The sequence below is a fragment of the Mustela putorius genome, unplaced genomic scaffold (assembly GCF_011764305.1).
Source record: "Mustela putorius furo isolate JIRA1106 unplaced genomic scaffold, ASM1176430v1.1 tig00003976_pilon_pilon_pilon, whole genome shotgun sequence".
Classification (NCBI taxonomy): domain Eukaryota; kingdom Metazoa; phylum Chordata; class Mammalia; order Carnivora; family Mustelidae; genus Mustela; species Mustela putorius.
The window spans coordinates 549,201-576,366 of NW_025422118.1; the positions used below are offsets into that span (position 1 = coordinate 549,201).

The following is a 27,166-nucleotide window of genomic DNA, read 5'->3' on the forward strand; positions in this document are numbered from 1 at the left end:
CAACAGAAGTGGTTCCTGACTCCCTTTTGGCAAGAACATTAGTGACCCTATCTTTCCTTCATGTCTTCTGTCCTTGTCTACTGCTGTCACTTTGCTTTTAGTTTGGCAATAACATTTCTCTATAGGACAATTCTAAATGTTGAAATGGGTTTGTATTATTACTTTAGAGATCACATTATCAAGTGGGTCACTACTGTTTTCTGCAGAGCTAAGTGTATCATAGGGCTGTAGTTTGCCAAAGTTTATCAAAGATAATGATTATATTCTAGTCATAAAAACCATCATCTCTTATTTATTATTATTATTAATCTTAGCATTTGTGTAGAGTTATGTTTTAAAATTTTGGAAAAGCAATTAATGGCACTTACACTGTGACTAGATAAATATCATTTACTGAATGACCCAGCAAGTGTGCTCTGATTATACTTCCTCCTATGTGCATCCAAAGCGATGACCAATACCTCTGCCTTTCAATGTAAAATTCTTCTATTATAAAATATTATGAACTCTGTATAGTCATAACCCAGCTTTAACAAGTATCAAAACATGGCCAATTGGGTGCCTGGGTGGCTCAGTGGGTTAAGCTGCTGCCTTCGGCTCAGGTCATGATCTCAGAGTCCTGGGATAGAGCCCCACATTGGGCTCTCTGCTCAGCAGGGAGCCTGCTTCCTCCTCTGTCTCTGCCTGCCTTTCTGCCTGCTTCTGATCTCTGTCAAGTAAATAAATAAAATCTTAAAAACACACACACACACACACACACACACACACACACACAACATGGCCAATTATGTATTTGTACCTTTTTGCCCATGCCCTGATCTCTCTAATTTTGAGGTAAATGATAAATAATATTTTACTCTTAATTGTGAGAGATTTACTATACACTTTAACTATCCTGTTAAGTTTTTCACTTTAACAATTCTATTTTTAATTTACTTAAGTGTTTGTTTTCTGATTTTAGCATCATGTCCCAGATGGAGTATCTTTACTAATTTCACTGAGAGTATTAAATAGATCTAAAAATATTAATCTCTGCTACCATCCCAAATTTCTCCACTTCCTTTAGGACTATCTTCCTGTTTATCTTCCTCCTTTTCTCTTTTGTAATGCAGACTTTCCTTAATGAAGTAGTCAAAGCAAGGGTTCATGAACTTCACATTAGGGCTTATCTACAAAAAGTTGGCCTTTCTGTGTATTATGAGTATCTACTATGGATACTGGCAAACACTACAAATGAGCGCTTTAAAAAAAAAATCTCCCCCACCCCTCCCTAAAGCTAGCGCAGATAGCCCCCCTTTCTTTTCTTGTTATACCATTCATTCATTTCTTCTAAATTTAATGGGGCTGCCGGAAGTAAAGAAAATTAATATATTTGATGAGTCTACTATCTTTAACCACAAATCTGTTTTTCCCTCTTTTTTTCCTTAATTAGGGTTGCATGGTAACCCAACAATACTGTATGGTAATACACAGCACGTTTGGTGTTGCTTATAGTGGTACATTTCAAACAGGTAACACACAGAAAACATCTCTAACCTGCATATCCAACTCATGGCACCTTTGAGCAATTTCTTCTTTTGCTGACAAAGCTTCATTTAGTTCCTCTGTAGTTTTCTTCAACTAGTTATAAACAAAAAGATGCAACAAACATTTCAATATGAATAGAAACAATTAATAATTACATAGGCATAACAAAGAATTAGAACACTTTCCTCTCATTTCTTTCTGAGGGGCTGGGAAAAATTGAGAACTCTTGCCAAGAGTCAAAAACAGCCATTTCTAACTTTGAATATCTTCTAGTCGTTAAGTCTTGTCTTTTCTGTACTGAATCTGGTTCTTTCCTCTTAATCAAGTTTTCTTACACAAGTTTTCTTCCTGTCTGGGCTACATGATTCTTGGTAATGTTAATTCTGTAATAACTGAAAATTTTTCCCTTGATAAAATATTTATGTGCTAGAGGATGGGAGTTTCAATTGTTGAAATATATAGCCAGAGGTATTTCAACACAAAATCTTCAAGCATATTACACCTTTATGTTAATTTGTGTAACAAAGTTTTAAAAAATATTTTTATTATTCTGATTCTCAACACAAACCAAACATTTCTGAGTTGTGGCCCATAAATCCTAGGTTAGCAAAGCAAGAACAAATTAATTAAAATTGATTAATTTTTAAAAGTGATTAAAAATTATATTAGCTTTTCCATTCATGTGACCACACCTGTGTAACATAGATTAAAAAAAAAAAATCCATAAAAGGCAACAACTTTAAAATCTAACATCACAAAGTAAGAGAAGCAAATTATAACTCGAGTTAAAATTATATCATGATTGAGGGGGCACCTGGGTGGCTCAGTGGGTTAAAGCCTCTGCCTTCGGCTCAGGTCATGATCTCAGGGTCCTGGGATCGAGCCCCACATCGGGCTCTCTGCTCAGCAGGGAGCCTGCTTCCTCCTCTCTCTCTGCCTTCCTCTCTGCCTTCTTGTGATCTGTCTAACAAATAAATAAAATCTTTAAAAAAAAAAAGGGTTTTCATTTGGGGCGCCTGGGTGGCTCAGTGGGCTAATCTTCTGCCTTCAGCTCAGGTCATGATCTCAGGGTCTTGGGATCGAGTCCTACATCGGGCTCTCTGCTCAGCAGGGAGCCTGCTTCCTCCTCTCTCTCTCTGCCTGCCTCTCTACCTACTTGTGATCTCTGTCTGTCAAATAAATAAATAAAAATCTTTAAAAGAAAAAAAAATTATATCAAAATTATATCATGACCATGGGATAAAGCCTCTGCCTTTAGCTCAGGTCATGGTCCCAGGATCCTGGAATCAAGCCCCGCATCGCATCGGGCTCTCTGCTCAGCGGGGAGCCTGCTTCCTCCTCTCTCTCTGCCTGCTTCTCTGCCTACTTGTGATCTTCGAAAAAATAAATAAAATCTTAAAAAAAATAATTGTATCATGACCAAAGATCTTCCTACAAAACATTTAGAAACCAATGGTAAGAAATGAGAGATCACATGAAGATTTCTGTTTACACTTTGGAAAAGATGTCCCAGGACAGATGGAATACAGAAACTGACAATGTAAGTTGCAGTGTTTTATTGCAAAGCAGTAATTAAAATTACAAAATAACTTTTTGGCTAAACTTGCAAGAATATACTGCAGGCAGAGTTCCTTTAAGAATACAGTAGGTTCCTTGGTGCATTTAAATATCTACTGACTTTGGGATTATGGACATTGGGGAGGGTATGTGCTTTGGTGAGTGCTGTGAAGTGTGTAAACCTGGTGATTCACAGACCTGTACCCCTGGGGATAAAAATATATGTTTATAAAAAATAAAAAATTGAAAAAATATAATAAAAAAATAAAATAAAATAAAAAAAGAAAAGAAAAGAGATGAAAATAAATAAATAAATAAATATCTACTGACTATTCCCTCACAAACATGGAAGGGTGTAGGAGACATCTGCCATGGAAGACTCATGTGAAATAAAAGGTATTTTGTATTATAAGTAAATCATAAGATTAAAACTCATGCCACTTGCCAAGAATGCATCTATTGTGCTAAATGTGGCATAAAAAGATATCACCAATGGGAAGAAAAAAATCATGACTAGAAAACATGAATTACGATGACTTAAATTTATTTTAAAGTGGATCATACAATATTTTAATTATAAATTATAAATTTAATTACAAATGCATAATATCCACTAGTAAAACAGCTTAAGTGTTGAACTTATGGAAAAAACAAATAGTTAAACCAACATATTCTATAAGCAAATTCAACTGAAACATTCTTTTCATTAGTATCTGAATTTATTCTTTTCAATCGCTACATGGATAAACAATGCATACCTGGCGATCAAGGTCAACATAGGCATCGTTTCCAGCAGAGACAGGTGATTCCTTACTCATCAGCTGAAATTAAGATTTAAATGATTGTAACTATGAGGCAAAAATGACATCATATAAAATACACTTAGATAACAACATGAACACCCGGGATTATAAAAATTAAAATGAAGACACAAATGTAAGAGGAACATTTTCCTTTAGATTTTCAGTCTAAAATCTTTTTTATCCCAGGATAATGCCTCCATTTAAAATTACAGGTCTAAATTTTGGTGCTCATTTTTACTGTAAGGGCAGTCATAAGAATTAAGACAAATCTTTAGGTTAAAAAAGCAGCTAAGTATTTAAAAACTGACTTCTCGGTAAAAAAACAGCAACACTGATGTAACTCTATCTAAAATATAAATATGGGCAATATCAGTATTAGCCAAAATGAACTGGCTGATGTTTACCTCACACACACAAACACACCCACACCCCTCTATTTCTTAGCCTCTCTCACCCTGGTGTTGCAGAGAGAGGAGCCATATAACATGTGAGGGCTTGGGAGTGAAGGGGCTAAATTTCTGATTGTGACAAATGTCAGGGGCAGACTCAAATGGTCCCAATTTTCTACTCTTTCCTTCTTATGTTGAGGGACAAAAGAAAGGGGGACAATTAGAAATGTGGGGATGCACTGTTGAGAGAGATGTTGTAATATCAGCCTTTAGTAACACTCTTTGAGAGATCAGAAAATTGTTATGTTCAGCTGTACTTTTTTTCTCCTCAGTGGTTCTCAAAGTGAAGTTCTCAAACCATCAGTGTTGCCTGGAAACTCTTCAGAAATGCAAATTACTGGGTCCCAGCCCAGATCTACTGACTTAGAAACTGGGGAGGGAAGGGGAGCTGCTAGGGCTCAGCAACAAATTTAATAAAGTCCTCTGGGTGACTCTAATACATACTGAAGTTTGAGAATCACTGCTCTATATTAATGGGATTTGAAGAGTACAAAGTCCCTCAGCATAATTAGGAAAAAAAAAAAAATCTCAGGAAGAGTAAAAAACACGGGCTTCAGTGTTTATGCTTTCCTCATGACAATATTAATCATAAGATTTTTGAGACTTCTTCCAACAAAAAATAGTCCCACTGTAAAGAATATACAATTCATAAAAATATAAAAAGGAAAACCATTATTCTACCATCCAGAACAATCACCTTTATAATTCTGAAATATTTAAGAAGCTACCATCCAAGGGTGTAGCACACATAGGTCAGGTGAGTAAGACAAGCATTATTAGAGTATGATAACCAGCTGTGCCAGACTCAGAGATGCCCTATCTAATCAGAGACCAGTAATAGAAGGACCAGAAATGTTTCTTTGTCTTTTTCCTTTTCCCACTGTTATAGCTAAGTCCTCATGATAATATAGCAACAACTCTGAATAAAAACCCAAGTGTCCTACACTCTGAATACAACCTTTTCTCAATCCTGGTCTCTCATTCAATTATGTTTAATTTATGTGCTCCTAAATCGGAGGTTTCCAAGCCCTACACCTCCCTCCTTTCTCCTGGGCTTCTAGTGAGACTCCATCATTCTGATATTCACTTTTTTCCTTACTCTGCTGAGACTTTATACTAAACATTATTGTTTTTGCCTGCTCACATTTACCCCTCCTTCTTCTGTTAACAATATCATCTTATTTTTGGGAACTTCCCTCCCCTGCTTTAGGTTCCATGGTTCACCATTTGTTTAACCAATTACCTTCTACTTTCTAGTTCAGATTTTTCAGTCTATTCCGTTGATGACCTTTGTCAATATCTCAATTTTCTTATCTTCAAGTCTTTCTTCCTGGCAAAATCTCAGTATAATATTATTCTACCTACCTATCTCTTCTGGCCATAAACCAGACTATTAAGTACTGAGAGTATAAAACCAAACAAACAAAAATTTAAATCAGAAAACACTATTAATACATAGTTTCTAATTTTCAACTGGGCCTTTAAAGTTGCTTCTAAAGTACAATTATGCTTCCACTGTCAGCAGTCTCTTTATTCCTTTTATAGATGATTCTAAACCTTTCTTATTTCTCAAATCTCTGCACTCTTCATCAGAAAACCTTGTCTCCTAATAAGAATGTCCCATGTCTTAATTTACAAAATTGGCAACGTTCATGACCACACTTTCCTTTTTCAATTTTGTTTTAAGACAAGTGCTACTTCTCCCTTGAAAGCTAATCCCACGTGTGCTCCCTGACCCAATCTTTTCTCAGCTTCTTTAGTAGGATGGCTATTATAAAAAGGATGGGCAGAGGTGCCTAGGTGGCATAGTCAGTTCAGTGTCCAACTCTTGGTTCTTCAGATCAGGCTGTGATGTCAGGGTCTTGGGATTGAGCCCTACATCAGGCTCCACACTCAAGACAGAATCTGCTTGAGTTTCTCTCTCTCCCCTACCCTCTACCCCTTCTGCTTGTGCACGCTCTAAAAATAAATGAACAGATCTTTTAAAAAAAGAAAGGACATTCACAAAGAGGTGGAAAAAACAGAATCCTAGTACACTGCTGGTAAGAATGTAAAATGCTGCAGGATGTGTGGAAAACAAGTTGGTGCTTTCTCAAAAAAGTTAAACATAATTACCATATGACCAAGAAACTCAATTTCAATATGCCCAGAAGAATTAAATTAATAGTGGATGTTTAAAAGAAAACCAAAACGCTTATATTAACATTCACAGCATTATTCACAATAGCCAAAAGGTAGGAACAACCCCAAATGTCCCTCAACTTAAGAATAAACAAAATGCTGCACATCCATACAATGGATTTTTCAGCCATAAAAAGGAGCAAGTATTAATACGTGCTACAAAATGACCTTGAAAGTATCATGCTAAATGAACAAAGACAGACACAAAAGGCCACATATCATATGATTCCATTTATATGAAATATCCAGAATATGGAAATTCATACAGACAGAAAGCAGACTTCCGGCTGACATAGGCTGGAGAGAGGAGGAAATGAGAACAGCCTATGTAGTGGACGTAAAGGGTTTCCTTTTGTGGTGATGGAAAAAGGTGGAACAAAATAGTCACCATGTTTGCACAACATTATGAACACACTAAATGTCACTAATGGCAAGTACTTGTTATGCATATTTTATCACAGTAAGTAAATAAATGTCAGTAGTACCTGAATAAAGAAATATAAATAGAATATACCCTTAAAAAAAAAAAAAACTACCACTTTAAAGAAGCCCTTATTACTTCCATTATTCTATCCAGCTACTCCCCCCCCCCCACCTTCTTCCCCTTGGTCCCATCAGTTACCAATCCTATGGATTCAAGCTCCTTTAATTTTCCAAATCTGTGCACCTGTCTCCACCCTGCCATAACCTTGTTCAGGCTTCTATCATTCACTCTTGGTAATTAAATATTAATTACTAAGGTCTCTTAAGTGCTCTCCCTTTTTCTAGCCCTGTTTTCCTCCAAACCATTCTTCTCATCATATACATTTTCTTAAATAAAGACTTGAATATATTTTCTCCTTAAAATCTATTCACTGATTTCCAAAATCCCAATTCCCAAAGGAAACTGCTCAATATTCTAATGACTTTAGATCTCTTGTTTCATTTCTAAGCACTTGCTATACCTCACCATGGTCGCTTTGGGTAACCAACATTCCAGATAAGTCTTGCTTTCTCTTGCCTCCTGGACTTTACCACAATTTTTGCCCTTTCCTTACCTCATCTCATTCCATGCTCAGTCAAGATGCCACCTTCTTGGGGTACCTGGGTGACTCAGTGGGTTAAGGCCTCTGCCTTTAGCTCAGGTCATGATCCCAGTGTCCTGGGATCGAGCCCACACTGGCCTCCCAGCTCATCAAGGAGTCTGCTTCTCCCTCTCCTTCTGCCCCTCCCTGCCTTGACTCTGTCTCAAATAAATAAGATCTTAAAAAAATTTTTTTAAACAAATTACTATCAACTATACTTCCATGAAATCGAGGTAGCCTAATTTAAACACTTGCTTCCCAATGGGTGCACACTGTTGTCATATTTCTATTAAAATAAAATAGTTTGGAGGTGCTTAGGTGGCTCATTCAGAAGAGCATGTGATTCTTGATCTTGGGGTAGTGAGTTCAAGCCCCACACTGGGTCTAGTAGAGATTAACTTAGATAAACTTTAAAACATTATGTAAGATAGTTTGATAAACACTGTTGTGTTCAATCTTGGTCTGAATGTCTAAATAATTCCTTGGGCTAGATTCATAGAATTAATAGTCATTTGGTGACATTTTATTTTTTTATTTTTAGCAATTTTATAACTGTTTTTTTTTTTTAAGATTTAAAAAATTTATTTGACAGAGAGAGATCACAAGTAGGCAGAGAGGCAGGCAGAGAGAGAGTGGGAAGCAGGCTCCGTGGTGAGCAGAGAGCCGGATGTGGGGCTCAATCCCAGAACCCTGAGATCATGACCTGAGCCGAAGGCAGATGCTTAACCCACTGAGCCACCCAGGTGCCCCGACATATTTTAATTTTAAAAATATTCCTATAATACAAACCTATAATTATAGAAAAATTGGCAAATACAGAAAAGAGCACGAAATATCCAACCATTTGGAGATGGTTAACATTTTGTCATTTTTCACTCATCTTAATTTCTATTTTAAACAGAAATGGGATTTTATTGCTCATGTGCCCTGTTTCCCTAATAAGCCTTACCCATATTTTTATATATTTTTCAGAAATTCACTTTAACGCTACCTAATAATATGTCAATATATTATTCTACTATAATTTAGGTGGTTAGGCTATTTCTGTTTCCGTACTAGAAAATAATGTGAAAAAAATCTTGAGGCACTACAGCATAATGGTTCTAGGCGTGGGCTGGGCTCTGAACTCAGACTGCTTAGATCTAAGTTCTAACTCTGCCGCTACTTCTTGTGTGAACTTGAGGTTACTCACACTGTCTATGCTTCTGTTTCCCCTTTAATAAATTGGGGACAATAACAGTGTATACCTCAAAATATTAAATTTTTCATTTTAAAAATTTTTGATAAAATTAGGGCGCCTGAGTGGCTCAGTTGGTTAAAGCCTCTGCCTTCGGCTCAGGTCATGATCCCAGGGTCCTGGGATCAAGCCCCACATTGGGCTCTCTGCTCAGCGGGGAGCCTGCTTCCCTCAGCTCTCTCTGCCTGCCTCTCTGCCTACTTGTGATCTCTGTCATATAAATAAATAAAATGTTTTAAAAAATAAAGTAAATAATATAAATAAAATAAAATAAAAATAAAATTAAAAAATTTGCCAATTTACTAATTTTAAGTCTACATTTCAATAGCATTAATTGTAATTGTGAATTTTAAATGAGTTAATAGACACAATGCATTTATTAAGTACTAGCACTATCTAGCACATAGTAGGTTTGACATAATATCTGCTATTACTATATCTCTGTATTTCAGATCTCCTTAGGATAAATTCCTAAAAACAGAATTATAGGATCAATTACAGTTAGGCAGAACTGTTAGTGGCCCTTTATTCTTTTTCTTATTTTTGGAGTAACAGACTCCTCAGATTTTGGCTGGTTTTGTGACTATCTGTGTAGCTCCATGAATAATATCTGGCTAACACGGGTGAGAACTGCTGAGTTTATTTAGAGGAAGTGGATAACTCTTCCCTCAGTCCTTCCTGATGGCTGGAAATGGAATGTGATAGCTGGAACCTGAGAAGCCACAGCTGAACCACTAAGTCGGAAACATGTCTTAAGGAAATAAGAAAGCTGTGTCCCTGATGACTACAGAGCAAAATCCAAGATGACTTAAGAGCAAAATAACTTCTATTTTGCTTGAGAGATCATCATTTTGATATTTTAACACTCACGACCTAATATCTCATATAATACAAGAGTATAATATTTTTAAAAAGATGTACCAGTTCGATCTTCCTATCATCAGAGCTGACAGCTAAACTGATCGTCTTTTAAAAGCTTTGTTTTTTGGGGGTGCCTGAGTGGCTTAGTCGTTAAGCATCTGTCTTTGGCTCAGGTCACAATCCCAGGGTCCTGGGATAGAGCCCACATCGGGTTCCCTGCTCCGTGGGAAACCTGCTTCTCCCTCTCCTACTCCCCCTGCTTATGTTCCCTCTCTTGCTGTGTCTCTCTCTGTCAAATAAATAAATAAAATCTTGAAAAAAATAAATGAATAAAACAAAAGCTTTGCTTTTTTGAAAGGTCCTGTAGTAAGGAATTTGGCTGGCCTTTTGTCCTGTTACTGGCAAGCAGCCCCTCAATCTCTGGTATTTCCTTCCTGATAAGAGTAACTTTGTTATTTGTGGGTCCTAGGTAGTTAAAGCTAAAAAACTGGATGATCAAATTGGGGGCTGGCCATGCCAGAAAAACCAGTCATGTATCAGAGGACTGTGTCTTTAAGCCACTTCATAATCAGTCTGACTTTTGTGGGGAGGAGTGCTGGAAACTGCCTTCAACTCCATGGTCACTGATAGAATCAATCACACCTACATAATGAAACCCCAATAAAAACTTGGAAACATGAAAACTCAGGTGGGCCTCTCCAGTTGGCAGTACCTTGGAACTGTCACACAGTAATGTGCTGGGAGTGTGATAGATCTTGATTCCACAGAGAGGAAACAATAGAAACTTTGCATTTGGGACTTCGTAAACCTCACTATATGCATTTTTGGGGTGGGGGGATTTGGTTCTGGTTTGTATTCACTTGCTATAATAATACTGTCATCATTCCTGAGTTCTGTGAGTCAGAACCCTGGGGGGAGGTGGTGGGAACTCCTGGATTTATAGTCAGATGGTCAGATTTCTTAAAAAATACAACTTTACTTAACAGACATTTAGCATTTTTCATGCTGTCTGTTGTATTTTTTTCTTTGTCAGTTGCATGTTCAAGTCCTATACTTTTCTCTAGTACCCCTAAGGGTTTATTCCATTGCCTTCATGATTAAAAACATTCTCACATCTGGAAATCAACTGGTTATTAACTTACATTTTATTTTTACTTTTATAGTTTTATGTCTCACTTTTGATGGAGCTCACAACACGCTACCCCAAAGTATGGCACCTTGGCACAGTGAATACTTCAAGCTGAACGAATTTGAGAAAGAGCAGGTACAGGATAGATTTTTCTACCTTCTCCTGAAGCAGGTCATAAAATCCTCATGTAAGAGGTGTCTTCCCTATTCTCAAAGCAAAGGAAAGAAGCATCCTTATCTCCAAAGATAGAGGGATTTTCAAAGAATCTTGAATCAACAGGAATTGCTGTTTCCCCCAGGTTACCATCCTTAGCTCAAACCCTTGTACACCCTATCACATCTTTCCATGCTTCTCCATTCTTCATCAAACTCAGCCCTAAAACCCTCAAGTTTAAACACTTCTTTGAAAAAAATAAATAAAAAACAAATACTTTCTTCATTTTCATTTCCTTAAGAAGGTCTCTATGTCATGTAAAACTCAAATACATGTGTATTCTTTTTAATCTCTCCTTTGATACAGAGATCTCAGCTGAAAACTTGGATGGGTAGAAGAAAAAGGTATTTTTCCTCCCCTACAGTAGCTTTGGGTATGGTTGGAGTTGAAGACCCACCTTCTGCCAAACGAGAAACCAATAATTAAGCGTGAGGTAGACTGCTAGTTTAAGATATGTATTTACGGGGCGCCTGGGTGGCTCAGTGGGTTAAGCCGCTGCCTTCGGCTCAGGTCATGATCTCAGGGTCCTGGGATTGAGTCCCGCATCGGGCTCTCTGCTCAGCGGGGAGCCTGCTTCCCTCTCTCTCTCTCTCTCTGCCTGCCTCTCCATCTACTTGTGATTTCTGTCAAATAAATAAATAAAATCTTAAAAAAAAAAAAAAAAAGATATGTATTTACAATGGCTTTAGAAATTAGTCTACTATTTGTAGTTCATTGGGGCATTTTTAAAAGTTAGGAGTAGTTACTGAATACCTATACCTACAAGACAAATGTGTAAGATTTAAATACAAATGAGAAATTTAAATGTATGATTTTTTTAAAATAAAAATGAGGCACAGTATATCATAAGTGCAAAGAAAAAAATTCTCAAAAAATGAGGAGAATCTTTTTAAAATTTCCACATCTACTATTCCAGTTTGCTCCTTTAATTTCTCACGAACAGTAAGCATAAAGCTCCAACATACCTCTTGAATGGCTGTCATGACAACATGTTGAACAGATTCCTCCATCATCATAATGGCTTGGATGTACTCTGAAAATAAGAACAATCTGGAATGTCACTGTTCAAGTTAAAGGTACTCAAGGAGTAAAGTCTCACACTTCATGAATTCTTTTAAGTAGTTTTCTGTATTTTCATTCTTCCTAGGAATTCTTCATGTTATATGCACCACAGGTAAGTAAAGGCTGCAAATCACAGTACTTCGGTTTCGTTAAGATAAGCCCACCACCACCACCATCACCATTACAAAGTTGAGGCTACAGCTAAAGGTCATAGGAATATAGCTTCTTAGGGATATTAGACGATGAAACAGCAAAGCCTAAAGCCAGAATGGGAAGAATTCCTTATTACTATTCCTAAAATTTAAAAATTATCTGTCTCTGCTACATATATATACTTTGTTACAGGTTAAAAAAAACTCTGATGTCTGTGCTTTATTCTTGTGTGACATCAAAGCATTGCATCATGTGAAATTCCTACCTTAATACTTTCTATTAAAGAATAATCTTAATAAACTTGAGAGCTGCTTAGGACAAAGAATTAAAATGAAGATAGAAAGTGACATCATAATTAAATGAATACTGCATTACCCTGGACTTTAAAATACACACATCACTAATAAGCTAAAGTACCATCTTCATCAATCTTGCTCACTCTACTCTCACCACTACCAAAAAGAGAAGGATCTCTTAGCTGTCAGTAGAAAAAGATAGCTTCTTGTCTTATGAATAAGCACTAGAAGTAATTTTCCTTGTTTGCAAATCCAGCAATGAATGGAAAAAGTGGCATTAAACAAAACAAAAATCAACAGGCCATCTGGGTTCTAACAAATATGGTAAATATGTTTTAATAAGTAACATTTAGAAGAGTAAAGTAATTAGGGAATTTTAGCCTCAACCTGCCTCTCTTCCCATACATCCAAAAAAACCTCTCCACACATATACCAGAAGCTTGTCTCAGCACTTCAAGTATTACATGACGGAGTCTCACTGTGAAACTGTTAAAGTGATCTTTTGGTAAAAGAGTCATCTATTTGGAATGTCAAGCTGTATAATGCTTTGCGTGATGGATCTCATTTAAAAAAACGAAAGTGTTCTGGCAGCACTACTAAATTCTGACATTCTGGTTGTTAATGCCAAAGCTTTTTGTTAATCAAAAACATATTTTTAAGCAAGTGTTGTTCTAAGGATACTTCTACCCAATCAAATGTGTGGTGACATACAAATATACACAACACCCTTAAATCACAGGCATTTCTTAGAATAACAGTAAGAATGTTCAAGAACAACTATTTGGAAAAAAAAATCCTTTATTCTGAGCTCAATTTTTGTTGTTGTTAACGATTTTATTTATTTATTTGTCAGAGAGAAAGCAGAAGCATGGAGAGCTACAGGCAGAACAGGCAGAGCAGGCTGAGGGAGAAGCAGGCTCCCTGCTGAGCAAGGAGCCCGATGTGGGACTTGATCCCAGGGCCCTGGAATCATGATCTGCCGAAGGCAGATGCTTAACCTACTGAGCCACCCAAGCGTCCCTCAGTTTTGTTTTGTTAACAAGGAGCATCCTGTAAATCTTGGAATAAAAAGGAGTACTTTTTGATATTCTGCTCAGAGGTATGAAACAAAAAAATCACAAGACGCTGGAGAAAATGGTACAGCTAGGATGACTAAACAGCTCTTGAAATAAAAGACTGTGAACATAGAAAAGAAAAAGCAGTGGCACTGATAACGGGGAAGGAAAATTTAATGACAACTGACTGGAAGTGAAGAAAATAACAGCGGGAACAGGGAGGTTAGGAAGTTAGTTAGGTGTGAGAGGGGAAGCGTTAGTTAAGAAGCGGTGTTGCCACGTCAAGGCCCTTCCCCGCGAACACCGTAAAATGCTACATGGTAAAATGACGAGAACTATGTTAATGTACAATCTGTGAAAAGCAAAAAAAACAAAACAAAACAAAACCCAAAACCCAAAACAAAACAAAACAAAAACCAACAAAAACCTTACAAATCTTTAGTGTCCAAAATACAAGTATATACGATTATTGGGTACAGATCTATGAGGCTGGATAATGAGGTATGCTAGGTCAGCAAATTATCCTGAAAACTTAGCTTTTAGGGCCAGACTTTATAGCAGATTAGTATAAAGAATATGATGTTTAAACATGGAGAGACATCAGTTGTTGTCCTTGCCTAGCTTTTCACAAACGAGAAATCCTGGGCAAGTTATAGAATACTTAGTTTTCCTAATGTGTAAAAAGTATTTTTTGTTCTATTAGTACCTAGTAGAGCACTGGGCAGAATTCAGTGTGTTTTCTACTACTTATCTTTGCTTTTTCAATTTTAGCATCATTTATTTTCCCCAATTTCATACACAATTTCATTCATTCCTCATGACCACCAGGTTTTGCATCCTCATTCTGTAGCTGAGGAAACAGGCTGAGTGCCTAGTCCAATGTCAGTCAGGTAGCAAATGGAAGATCTTTAGTAAGCCTCACATTATACATCAGAAATGTGCAGTAACAAGTAATACTGAACTCAGGAATTAATTTACTTTGATTCTTAGCTCTCAACTTTGTTTCTGAAAACAGAATGCCCTCTGAATAAATATGATGTTAAAAATCCCATTCAAAGTTTTCATCATTTATAAACAATTTCAGGGGAGAAACCGAACCTAGGTGTTACAGGAGAAACTTAGTCTGTGTGAGAAGCTCGATTGTCTGCTTTTCCACAGGACTACGGATATAGGAAACATCCTTGTGTTCTCCTAGTTCTACCCTGTGGTAAATCCAATTAGCCAACTCTTAACAGCTCTTTGCTTCTAAGAGGTGATGACTCTCTTAACAGAATAAACATATAAGAGGTCATTATTTGAATTCAGCGAACTTTATTAAATAAATTTTCATACCCCCTTTAAAATCAAAGCATTTACTTAGAGATTTAATGTGTTTTAAATCTTATTTATATGAATCTTCTAATCTTTGACAAAAAACGTTTAGTTATTTTAGTAATATACAAAATGCACAAGTGTAGAAAATTCTCTATTTTAATTCTTGAGTTGAACTGAATAAGCAAACTAAAACCTACTTTAAGAGCATGCATGCTAAAAATCTAAAAAGAATGGGGACAAAGAGAAATACATTGTTAGAAAAAACTCAGATCACAGACCAAATACTAGTCATAGCTTCAAGAAAACAACGTTGACCATTATTAAACTTGTCACAAGAACACTTAAAATGTATAGACAAGTCAAATAAAAATCTATTTTACATCACCAGGGGTTAGGTAAAAGGAGTAAGTAAAAAATCTTTGGGCTTAAAAAAAAAATCTGTCTCCTATGAAGGTCATAGTCTAGTATAATAGTAAAATACTATTTCATCATTATTTAGAATAGTCCCCTTCTGTTTCATCACCCTTCTTCCCTTCCTCACTGTTTTCTAATTAGATTTGTGTTTTTTTTTAAACCTCTCAAAGGTAACCTAAGTCTTTCTGACATTCAGTTCCTACTCTTCAGACTACTCTTAGTCTATCCTTCTCTCCAATTTTGCTTAAATAACTTCCCTGGCCCATGCCTGGACCGGCTCCCCCATTACCCTTTACCTTCACAGCACTCATCACCACCGGGATCACACAGCTGTGTGTGGCATTGCTTACTGCCCTCCCCTCCACTCGCTGAACAGTTCCACATGGGCAGGTGCGGTGTCTGTTCTGTCTGGCACTGTGTTCCTATCCCTGGCATAATGCATGAGTTCAATAAATTCTGTGATATAAATCCCTCATACTTGTAATTTAAAGTATCCAATTTTAAGTGCCCAGAGCTGATTTGATCCAGTTTAACCTTCTCATTATTACTGATGTTAATTTAGCTGGACCTTGTCCAATTAACAGTAAATTTCATCACATTCAGTGTAGTTAAAAATAATCCAAAGAATTATGTAGTCCTGCTTAAAGGGAAAGAATAGCATCACAATCAAGTTTAATCTAAATTGCAAAACTCTTCCACTTGCAAACAAAGTACCAGAAAAATTACAGAAAATGGCATTGTTTGGAGCACCTGGCTGGCTCATTTGGTACAGTGGACAACTCCTGAACTCTCAGAGTCCTGAGCTGGAGCCCCATGTTGGGTGTGGAGCCTACTTTGCAGGGAGAAAAAGAAAATGGCATTGTTTGAGGATGGCCTTATGAAGATATTATTGTTGATATTACTGAAGATATTATTTTAAGTAATATATACAATATGTATTACTTTCCTTAATTATTCCCTTAATTATTAATTTCCTTAATTATTTTAAATGCATACACTAACATATAAATTACCTTGCTTCTGTTCACAGTTCACAGCACAGCCCAAGATGAGTTGAAGCATCCTTCCGAGCTCTGCCGCATCAGAATGTTCTCCAATAAGATTCACATCAGGAAGGGTAAAGTCATTAATTTGCTGTCCTAAAATCTGAATGGAGACAACAGGATTAGAATTACACTTATATTTTACATCCAAATAAAACATTTGATACAGATTAGTTTGTCAGCACCAGAAACTCATTGCTAACAACGGAGCTGTTATGTCAGTTTCAGGCCCAATTTGTTTTTATCTCCCATACCTAAGTTATAACAACCTCCATCACCACAACTTAGACCCCAATCTGGTATGTATGTACACTGACCAAAGAAACTGAGTATTTTGAGCTCTTCACCACCCCAGAAAGACAATTTCTCTGAAGTTTAAAGTATAGCCTGAACAAGAGGGTACCAGAAAGAGGAGAGATTAAATATAGGTTCTTGCCCCAACAGTAAGATTCCCCCCAAACATGTTCACTCCATTTGACTCCAAAATGCTGATAGCCAAACACGTATATCAGGAAGGAGAATGGAAGACTCCATGGGGAAATTGGCCCCAAATGAAATGAAATATATGCGAAGGGTAAGTTCCTATAAGCATACAGTGAAAAAAGAAAATCCTAAAAACAGAACCAGGGCGCCTGGGTGGCTCAGTGTGGTTAAGCCTCTGCCTTCGTCTCAGGTCATGATCTCAGGGTCCTGGGAGCCCGCATTGGGCTCTCTGCTCAGCGGGGAGCCTGCCTCTCCCTCTCTCTGCCTGCCTCTCTGCCTACTTGTGACCTCTCTCTGTCAAATAAATAAAGAAAATCTGTTTTAAACAACAACAACACAGAAGCAGAATGAATATGGCTCTAGCATTATGGGTAAACAGGTTAAAGAGGTCACGCAGTGTCTGGTGGCTCATGGTAACAGGTAGGAATATGATTCTTAATACAACAGGAAACCATAAAAGATGCAAAAGTGGCATAATCAGACTTATATTTTTAAATATTATTCAGGCTTTTTGGGGGACTGGGTGGCTTGGTGGGTTAAAGCCTCTGCCTTCAGCTCAGGTCATGATCCCAGCTTCTGGGATTCAGTCCCGCATTGGGCTCTTTGCTTAGCAGGAAACCTGCTTCCCATCCCCTCTCTCTGCCTGCCTCTCTGCCTACTTGTGTTCTCTGTTAGTCAAATAAATAAAATAAAATCTTAAAAAAAAATATTCAGGTTTTAGAGTGTAGAATAAGAACAGACTGTAGAGAGGCAAGGGTGAAATCAGGATTACCAGTCAGACTACTCTAGAAATCTAAGCAAGAGCTAATGATGGCTTGGTAGAAGGTGGTAGCAGTTAGAGATAGAAAAAGCTGTTATTTTGGAGATTTAACTAGTAAGTCTTATGATGATATCAAAGAAGGACTACAGGATTATTTATAGGTTTTGGGCTTGAGTAATAGGGTGGACGGCAGGAGCACTTACTGAGTTGTGAAGATAAGTGATTTATGTATGTATAGACGTAGGTATAAACACAGATAAAATTGTGGGGCTTCCAGGGTATGTTATGTCCATTTGACATCTGTGATCATGAAATTTTAAAGTAAAACTAGTTCTACTGCCTGATTTTTTCCCCCAAGGTATGCCTTGACTGTTCTGATGTTAGATTCAGAGGATAAATTGAATTAATCTAGGGATGAGGGTCTGCCAAGAAATAAAACTAAAGTAAGCAAGGGAGTTGGCTATTATGATACCATGATTCTAAACCACCTTCACAAGGGGAGAAAAGAAGAGTTAACAGATGGCAGAAAAGGAAATATAACAAATTAATAATCATCTACAAACTATCTATATTACAGTGAAAAAGAGCATTTACCTACTACCTACCTAATAGATAGCTGTCTGAACCAACATCCTAAAAACCATACAGTGGAAGATAAGTGGTAAATTTTGGGTAAATTTTCCTTTACTTGAAACTATTGAAAAATATTGTAAAATTAAATTATCCTATAGTAATACTTCAAAGCAGAGTGAGAAAAAGTCCTTACCTCATGATTGTAATCCAGGATTCCCTTTAAAATTTTCTTTAAATTGCTTATCTGTTTAGAGAGAAATAAAACAACTGCGTAAAAGGTAAGCACAAATCAAAATATAATTTAACATAAAAAATTTCTGGGGGAAGCTGGGTGGCTTAGTCAGTTAAACATCTGCTTTTGGCTCAGGTCATGATCTCAGGGTCTTAGGATCAAGCCCCACATCACTGAGCTCCCAGCTCAGTGGGGAGCCTACTTTTCTTCCTCTCTCTCTCCCTCTGCCCACCTCCCACATACTTGCTTACTCTCTCTGAAATAAAATCTTAAAAATTTCTGAACCAACTAATTATTCTATTAATCATAAATAAATACTAAAAAAAATTCAACAGTACATGTGAACTACCCTAATCATCAAAAAAGGACTATCAATTTATCAATGGCTCAATTTAAGTGATCTCAAGAGATTTATTAAAAAAAAATTGTTTTCAGGGATGCCTGGGTGGCTCAGTCAGTTAAGCATCTGCTTTCAGCTCAGTTCATGATCCTAGGGTCCTGGATCGAATCCCAAGTCGGGTTCCTTGCTCCCCCTTTGCCTTTACTGCTCCCCGCTTGTGCTTGCTCTCGGTCTCTGACAAATAAATAAAATCTAAAAAAAAAAAAGATTAATTAAAAAATTGTTTCCAGGGGTGCCTGGGTGGCTCAGTGGATTAAGCCTCTGCCTTCCGCTCAGGTCATGATCTCAGGGTCCTGGGATTGAGCCCCGAGTCAGGTTCTCTGCTCAGCAGGAAGCCTGCTTCCTCCTCACTGTCCGCCCGCCTCTCTACCTACTTGTGATCTCAGTCTGTCAAATAAATAAATAAAATCTTAAAAAAAATTGTTTCCAATCATGTTAAATTTTCAGTGTTATAATTACACTGACAAAAACTGATAATCTCTTAAAGTAACCAAAGTATAATGTCTCGAAGTTCTCTCCACCGTCAGAAAAGATTGTGAGGGGGTACAGCTCAGTGGCAGAGCATCTAACTGCAGAAAAGATTGTGGTTTCATTTATTTAAGCACCAAAGTAAATATTTAGGAGCCATATGGTTAAAGAAATACTATTATGTCTTGAAATGCTAGCATAAAGCACTGCAAGATACTTGTGGTATAAGAAGCATCCTGGGGTGCCTGGGTTGCTCAGCTGGTTGAGCATCCAACTCTTGATCTTAGCTCAGGTCTTGATCTCAGAGTCATGTGTTCGGGCCCCACCTTGGAGTCCATACTGGACTCGCAGCCTACTTTGAAAAAAAAAAAAAGCATCCTAGAAACAAGATACTCAGCCACTCCAAAGCAAGAGTTCACTGGCCTATACGCTATCTGAGTGAAATGACAGGTAGCTATCACCTATACTATGTCACCTATACTACTTAAGCTATTATTTTTTCCCTTTTCTTTCTTGACCCAACTCATACAGTTAAATTTGTGTTAACTGTATCCAATGCAATCAGACATTATTTTAAGGAAAAAAATAAACTGAAACCTTTTTTTTAAAAAAAGATTTATACATACACACACATTTTTTTTTTGAGAGAGAAAAACAACACAAATGTTGCGGTTGGGGGGGCAGAGGCAGAGAAAAGGAGAAAAGCGACTCCCTACTGAGCATGGAGCCCAAAGTGAGGCTCAATCTTATGACCCTGAGATCATGACCTGAGCTGAAACCAACAGCTGGATGCTCAACCAACTGAGCCACCAAGGTGCCCTGAAAACTTATTTAAAAAAACAGCTCATAAAGAAAACTATCATGTTTATACTTCTAGAAAAAATTGGAGACGCGGAAAATATATAATACATTTTATTTCCTTTATTCTACAATGTTCATTTTTTTCGTATTTTAACATTTAAAATTAAAATGTCTGAAAAATCAATGTTCATTGATGAAATGTGTTCATTTAGAATGGTAGTTTAGGGGTGCCTGGGTGGCTCAGTGGGTCAAAGCCTCTCCCTTCGGCTTAGGTCATGATCCAAGCGTCCTGGGATCGAGCCCTGCATCGGGCTCTTTGCTTGGCAGGGAGACTGCTTCCTCCTTTCCCTCTCTCTCTACCTGCCTCTCTGCCTGATTGTGACCGCTGTCTGTCAAATAAATAAATTTTTTTAAAAGTCTTAAAAAAATAATAAAATGATAGTTTACTTCCCATTGAAAAGAGCTATATAATCAATGATACCTTAAAATTGAAGAAATATAACGTAGGATATAATACAGAGAATAGGAATGCAAATCAGAACTGACTTTTCCAGTTCTGAATGTAAAGAATTTAAGTTTTCCCTCTTCTCTATATTACTGTCCCTGCCACACTCATGACACTGAAGACAGTGTGCATTTTACATGTGTGCTGCATGCATGGAAGGTAGGATATATAACTCTCTCTTTGGTCAAGACACCAAGCAAACACAAATTGATCAGTAGCATTATTTTAAATATCCAGAACTGCTTTACACGTTATAATATTAAAAGGTAATCATTTAGGCTGTGTGGCTTAGTTGAGTGAATGACTCTTGATTTTGGCTCAGGTCATGAACTCAGGGTTGTGAGATCAAGCCCTATAGTGGGCTCTGCACTGGGTGTGGAGCCTGTTTAGGATTCTCTCCCACTCTGTCCCTCCCTCCCTCGCTCCTTGTCTAAAAAAATTTTTAAAAAAATGTATATACATATATGTAAAATATTTTAACATGTTATATATAAAATATTATATATATATAAGTCATTGAATTGTCTATTCTTGAAAGATTATTTAGAAATTAAGATAGTGGCTTAAATCAGTGTCCATTCATTCACTCTCGCCTAGTAAACAAAATATTGGCAGACCCAATATTTAAACAATCAATGACTACTTTTTTATCAAGTATGTGTTTTATGGAAGAAATATAAAGACAAACCAAGCTTAACATTTCAAGTCCAGGGACCTCACATGCTCACTCATTTGCATTTCTGAGTCTATACCTTCTATATCAAAGAGAAATGGTTCTAGAACTTTCCAAACTGGCAGTCATAATCATCACTGGGTCATAAAAATCAATTTAGTGTAACAAAATTATAGAGACGGAGAACAAATTAATGGTTTCTAGGTAATAGGGTGGGGAGTATGTGGTGCGGATGTGGTCATGAAGGAAGCATGTGGAGTCTTGCAGAGATGTAATAGTTCTGTGTCTTCTCTGTAGTGGGCATTACAGGAAACTACATTATTGCTAGAGCTACACAGAAGTGTACACACAAACACCAAATGGCATAGGTAAAACTGGTGAAACTTGAATGAACTGACTTGTACCAATGTTAGTTTCCTAGTTTTGATATTGGATTATAGTTATGCAAGATGTAACCCTGAGGGAACTGGGTGAAAGATACATAGAACTTCTCTATATTTTTTGGCAGTCCCCTGTGAATCTAGAATTATTTCAAAATATAAAACTAATTTAGTGGGTTGCAACTAATTTTTTTTTTTTCAAAGTTTCCATTTGTTTATTTGACAGACAGAGATCACAGGTAGACAGAGAGGCAGGCAGAGAGAGAGAGAGGAAAGCAGGCTCCCTGTTGAGCAGAGAGCCCGATGCGGGACTCGACCCTGGGATCATGACCTGAGCCGAAGGCAGCGGCTTAACCCACTGAGCCACCCAGGCGCCCCTGCAACTAATTTTTTAAAAATCAAAATGTCAGTGCCTAGAATAATGGAAAAAACTTGTTCAACTATGTTTGTGCACATGTTTAGGTGGACAGGAGGCTACAATGTAAACTGTATTTTTCTTTTTTTTTTTGCATTTTTTAAAAGATTTCATTTATTTTACAGAGTGAGACACAATGAGAGAGTGCACAAGCAGGGGGAGTGAGAGAGGGAGAAGCAGGAATCCAGATGCAGGGCTCAATACTAAGACCCTGGGATCATGACCTGGGCTGAAGAAGATGCTTAACGACTGAGACACTCAGGCACCCCTCTTTTTGTGGGTTTTGACTTTCTCAAAGAAGCCTGAGAAATACTAGAACTTAAGGCTACTAGAAAAGAAATGAAAATACTTCATTTTCTTAGTGTTCTGTGCTCAGTTAGCATTGACCAATATTTTCTCATTATTAATAATAACTCTAGCAACTAACATTACATATGCACTATCCCAAATATGTTATATATACTAACTCATTTATTTCTGTGAGGTAGATCCTATTACAATCCTCATTTTACAAATGGGGAACTGAGGTACAGAATGATCAGACTTTCCCAGACACTGAATGGTAGAGCTGTGATACAAACACAGGCACCTTGGCTCTAGAGTCCATGCCCACTGTCACTGTGTTCCACTGACTTACACTATGTATGTATCTTTGTGAGAAACTTCAAGTTACCTCTAATCCTTAATTCTGGATTATTTTACGACAGGCAATCTGGGTTTCTGAAGTTCAGTGAACACATCAGATGGAAGTTCAACAGTTATTATATACAAACAACTGAAAGACTATTTAACAGATGGGAAAATAAAAAGAAAATACCTTTAGCCTCCAATTATCTCCTACTTCAGTTTTGATTCTGTTTAGCCAATTTTCATCAAAATATGAAGGATCTCTGCAAATAAGAAAAAGCCAGCATATTAATCATGCAACTATCAAGCTTAAAGGAAAAAAAAAAAAAAAAAAAAAGAAAACAGAAACCTATCCCATAACATCACGTAACTGCAACATAAAAGTGTATTTACTACATATTTGTCACTAAATAACGCAGTCTGGAGACCGGATACAATTATACCAGACTTCTCTAAAATCGACCTGTTATCTGTGCATCATAAAGCATATATGTATTATCAAAAACTAAAAGGTGAAAAATGATTACAGTTGATACATTAAGAAAAAACTAATTATAGATGAATCAGCTACACTAAAATTAACATAATTTTAGATACAATAATATCTAAAACCAGTCAAAACTGATGACACATTGGATGCTTAACTGACTTTTCCACTCAAGTGATTCAAAATTTCAATTTCTAAATAATATAGAATGAAAATAAATAAGTAAATAAATAAATAGTATAGACTGAAAACCCATTTTCTCACATGCAATACTAAGCATTAGACAAGTTGGACACTTTCTGCAAAATGCTTAAAATCTAAATAATACTGGTGTGGTCAAATTAAAGCACCTATGAATGTACCTATACTTATTTTTCTTAGGAAAATCTCCCCAAACTACTATAGAAAGAAAAAAAAATTTTAGCCCAGCATGATCCTCACTTTAAAATTTTGAAACCAATGCTCTAAGACCTTAAGTTGTTTATTCAAGACCACAGATTGAACACTTAATGTTTGTCCTGCTTTAGCAAGTGCTAAGCTCAGAGATTTTTTCAGAATGCCACAACTGTCTCCGTTCACCCCCCAAATATAATGGCAATGAGAGAAATGTTAGGGGGAAAAAAAAATCTACATTTCATTTTAACTGTCACTCAAACTGATATAATCAGCACTAAATTGTATTCATATTTTTAAATGAAGTACCATGCGACTCACAATTTTCTATGTCATTAAAATGTATTTAGGTATGAAATTTCTGAAAAAAAAATGGTTACAACTAAAGTCACCTCTAGAAATCTATTATTTTTTTATTTCTAAAAATTTTATTTTTATTATTATTTCATAATTATTTTTGGAGCCTGTTTCATATGGCTTTTAACAATAGCTTTGTCGAGATATAATTCATATACCATACAACTCATCTATTTAAAGTATACAGTGGAATGAATTTTAGTATATTCACAGAGTTGTAGGACCATAACCATGATCTAAATCTAATGTTAGGTCATCTCCATCTTCCCCCCAAATCCTTTATCTATTACCCATCACTGCCTATTACCCTTTCTCCAGTCCCTGGAAATTACTCATTGCCTTTCTGTCTCCATGGGTTTGCCTATTCTGGACATTTCATATAAATGAAATCATACACTTTGCGGTCTTTTGTGTCTGGCTTCTTTCATTTAGGATGGTTTTAGGATTCATTCATATTGCAGTTTATATTAACACTTCATTTCTTTTTATGACTCAACCATACTCCATTTATGGATATAATACATTTTGGTTATCCGTGCATCAGCTGATGTGCATTTGGGTTGTTTCTACTCTTTAGCTATTACGAATAATGATGCTTTAAACATTCGTTCACCAGTTCTGTGTGAACATGTTTCTTGTGGGCATATGCCCAGGAGTGGAACTGCTGGTCCCACAGTAACTGTGTTTGAAACAAGGCCAAACTGTTTTCCAAAGTATTTACACCACTTTACATTCCCACCAGCAATGTTATGTTGATTCCAATTTCTCCACAGCCATGCCAACACTTGTTATTTTCTATTCTTTTAATTATAGCCATCCCAGTGGATGTGAAGTGGGATGTCACCGTGGTCTTGATTTATATTTTTGATGACAAATCATATTAAGCATTAGCCATTTGCATATTCTCTTTGGAGAAAAGTCTATTCAGTCTCTGCCTACTTAAAAATTGGGTCGTCCTTTTTATCACTGAGGTTTTTTTTTTTTTTTTTTTTAAAGATTTTATTTATTTATTTGACAGAGATCACAAGTAGGCAGAGAGGCAGGCAGAGAGAGGAGGAAGAAGGTTCCCTGCTGAGCAGAGAGCCCGATGTGGGGGCTTGATTCCAGGATGCTGGGATCATGACCTGAGCCAAAGGCAGAGGCTAGGCCACCCAGGTGCCTCTATCACTGAGTTCTAAGAGCTGCTTTTGAGTTTTGCCCCCCACCTTAGTATTCAAGAAAAAAGCGCCTTCTCAGTCATGAAACACGTAAATAATTTCTCACATTCCGTGAGCCGTCCTTTCATTTTTCTAAGAGTTCTATAGTTTTAGTTCTTGTAATTAGGTCTGGATCCATTTGTGTATGGTTCAAGGGAGGGGTCTAAATTCTTTCTTCTGCATGTGGATATTCATACCCATTTTATTTTTAAGCTTAATCTAGCTTTAGAAGTTCAACAAAAGAATAATAAAAATTGGGGTGCCTGGGTGGCTCAGTGGGTTAAAGCCTCTGCCTTCGGCTCTGGTCATCCCAGGGTCCTGGGATCGAGCCCCGGATCGAGCCCCGCATCGGGCTCTCTGCTTAGCAGGGAGCCTCCTTCCTCCTCTCTCTCTCTGCCTGCCTCTCTGCCTACTTGTGATCTCTGTCAAATAAATAAATAAATCTTAAAAAAAAAAAAGGAATAATAAAAATTAAGTAACAGAATTTTGAGCAGCCTTGTACAAGAAAGGGAAACTTATTGGAAGATCACTGAGGTATGTTACGATATTGAAGGATAACTAGGACTCACAAAGCACTAGAATAAAGACCCAGGAAGCTGTTAGGAACCCAGATAGTACTCTCCTTCTGACTTTAGTCTTTGTTTCTGCTCATCTATACCATTCTCTCTGCAGACTGACGTTTTCTTTTTCTCCGTGTCCAGTGCTGAAGATAGCTGCAAACACGTTCCCAGTCTTCAACACTTTAGTTCACACAAGTAGTTTAAAGACCAGTCTTCATTTGGTCCCACTTCTAAATACCCAGATCATTCCAAATAATCCAGCTAGAGTCTCTTTTTAATCCCTAATCCAATTTATATGTGACCAAAAGGATAAAAGGCTTGCAAGTAGGTCACACACAATTTTAGGAGGAAGAATGCCCACACCTGGCAGGATAAGGGTGAATTTTCAGAGAATTGACTGTTACAAAATGGGCAGACCACCCCAGAAAGTGTCCTTTTTCCTTAAAACCTTTTATAAAAATAGATATTGCAAAGAAAAGCAACTGAGTGAATTCTACTAAAACACTGTAGAATCATTATAAAAATAATTCAGAAATTAGAAAATAATCAATATTGTTTGATACTTGAAAAATCTAAAAAACAGTCATTGCCAACTAAGTGTCAGTGTTTCCAACCAAAAAAGACACATGCGGCTGGCAATCTGAGTTTGTTGCTCTGTGGCTGATGATTATTACTCAAAGCCGAAGGGAATGAACTTACTAGCTCAGTGGCAATTCAGGGTCACACAACTAAGATACTTAAACTTCACCAGCAAGCACATAAACTTATAAAAAAAAAGAGTGCTTTAAAATGTCTTAAGAAGGTGCACCTGGTTCATTCAGTCAGTAGGGCATGTAACTCCTGATCTTGGGGTCATGAGTTCAAGCCTCATGTTGGGGGCAGAGTTTACTTTCAAATTAATTTAAAAGGTGTCTAAGAAACGACATACTGCAAGAACTCCTAGGATACTTAATTTGCAACTTAGAGCAATAGTTATAAGTAAAAGAACTCAGAAATACTGAATAAAATATTGCAAATCAAAACTATGATACAGCTTGCTTATTCCTTAAAAGATCACCAAATCAAAATCTCAGAATCATGTCTGAGCCAGGAGGGGAAGACAACAAAAACCGCTGCTAAGCACCAATAATCTACTAGGCACTGATTAGGCACTTACATTCACAATGACATTGCAAGGGAGAAATTACTATCCCTGTTATCATTTAAGGAGTATCAGACTCAGAAATCAAGTAATTTTCCCAAGTTCAATCACATAATTAAGTAGCAGAGTTGGCAGCTGAAGCATTTTTGTTAAAAACAGATCAGTAAAGTTCAACACAAAACTGATTCGAGCAAACAACACTAAGGTTCTGTAGCTCATTATGTCCTTCATGCTGAATAAACTGTGTCACAAGGAGAGAGGGACTAACATGGTTCAGGGCAGGTATCTGTTCTCATTCACTCATTCCCAATACCTCATGTCTGACACATAGCAGGTTCTCAGTAACTGCAGACTGAA

At 36.9% G+C, this 27,166-nt stretch overlaps 1 protein-coding gene across 4 annotated transcripts in view; it reads right to left on the reverse strand.

Annotated features, from left to right (window-relative positions):
* HOOK3 (hook microtubule tethering protein 3) overlaps positions 1 to 27,166 on the reverse strand; it is a 108,924-nt gene that overhangs the window by 61,155 nt on the left and 20,603 nt on the right. For all 4 annotated transcript variants that reach the window (XR_006604080.1, XM_045070957.1, XM_045070956.1 and 1 more), the window contains exons 3-8: positions 22,866 to 22,938; positions 18,368 to 18,418; positions 16,329 to 16,461; positions 11,987 to 12,054; positions 3,843 to 3,905; positions 1,537 to 1,620 (exon numbers count right to left, since the gene is read on the reverse strand). Coding sequence is in view for 3 of the 4 variants with exons in the window: in XM_045070957.1 (XP_044926892.1) it covers positions 1,537 to 1,620; positions 3,843 to 3,905; positions 11,987 to 12,054; positions 16,329 to 16,461; positions 18,368 to 18,418; positions 22,866 to 22,938 (472 nt within the window). In the remaining variant the exon portion in view is untranslated. The remainder of the gene's footprint in view (positions 1 to 1,536; positions 1,621 to 3,842; positions 3,906 to 11,986; positions 12,055 to 16,328; positions 16,462 to 18,367; positions 18,419 to 22,865; positions 22,939 to 27,166) is intronic.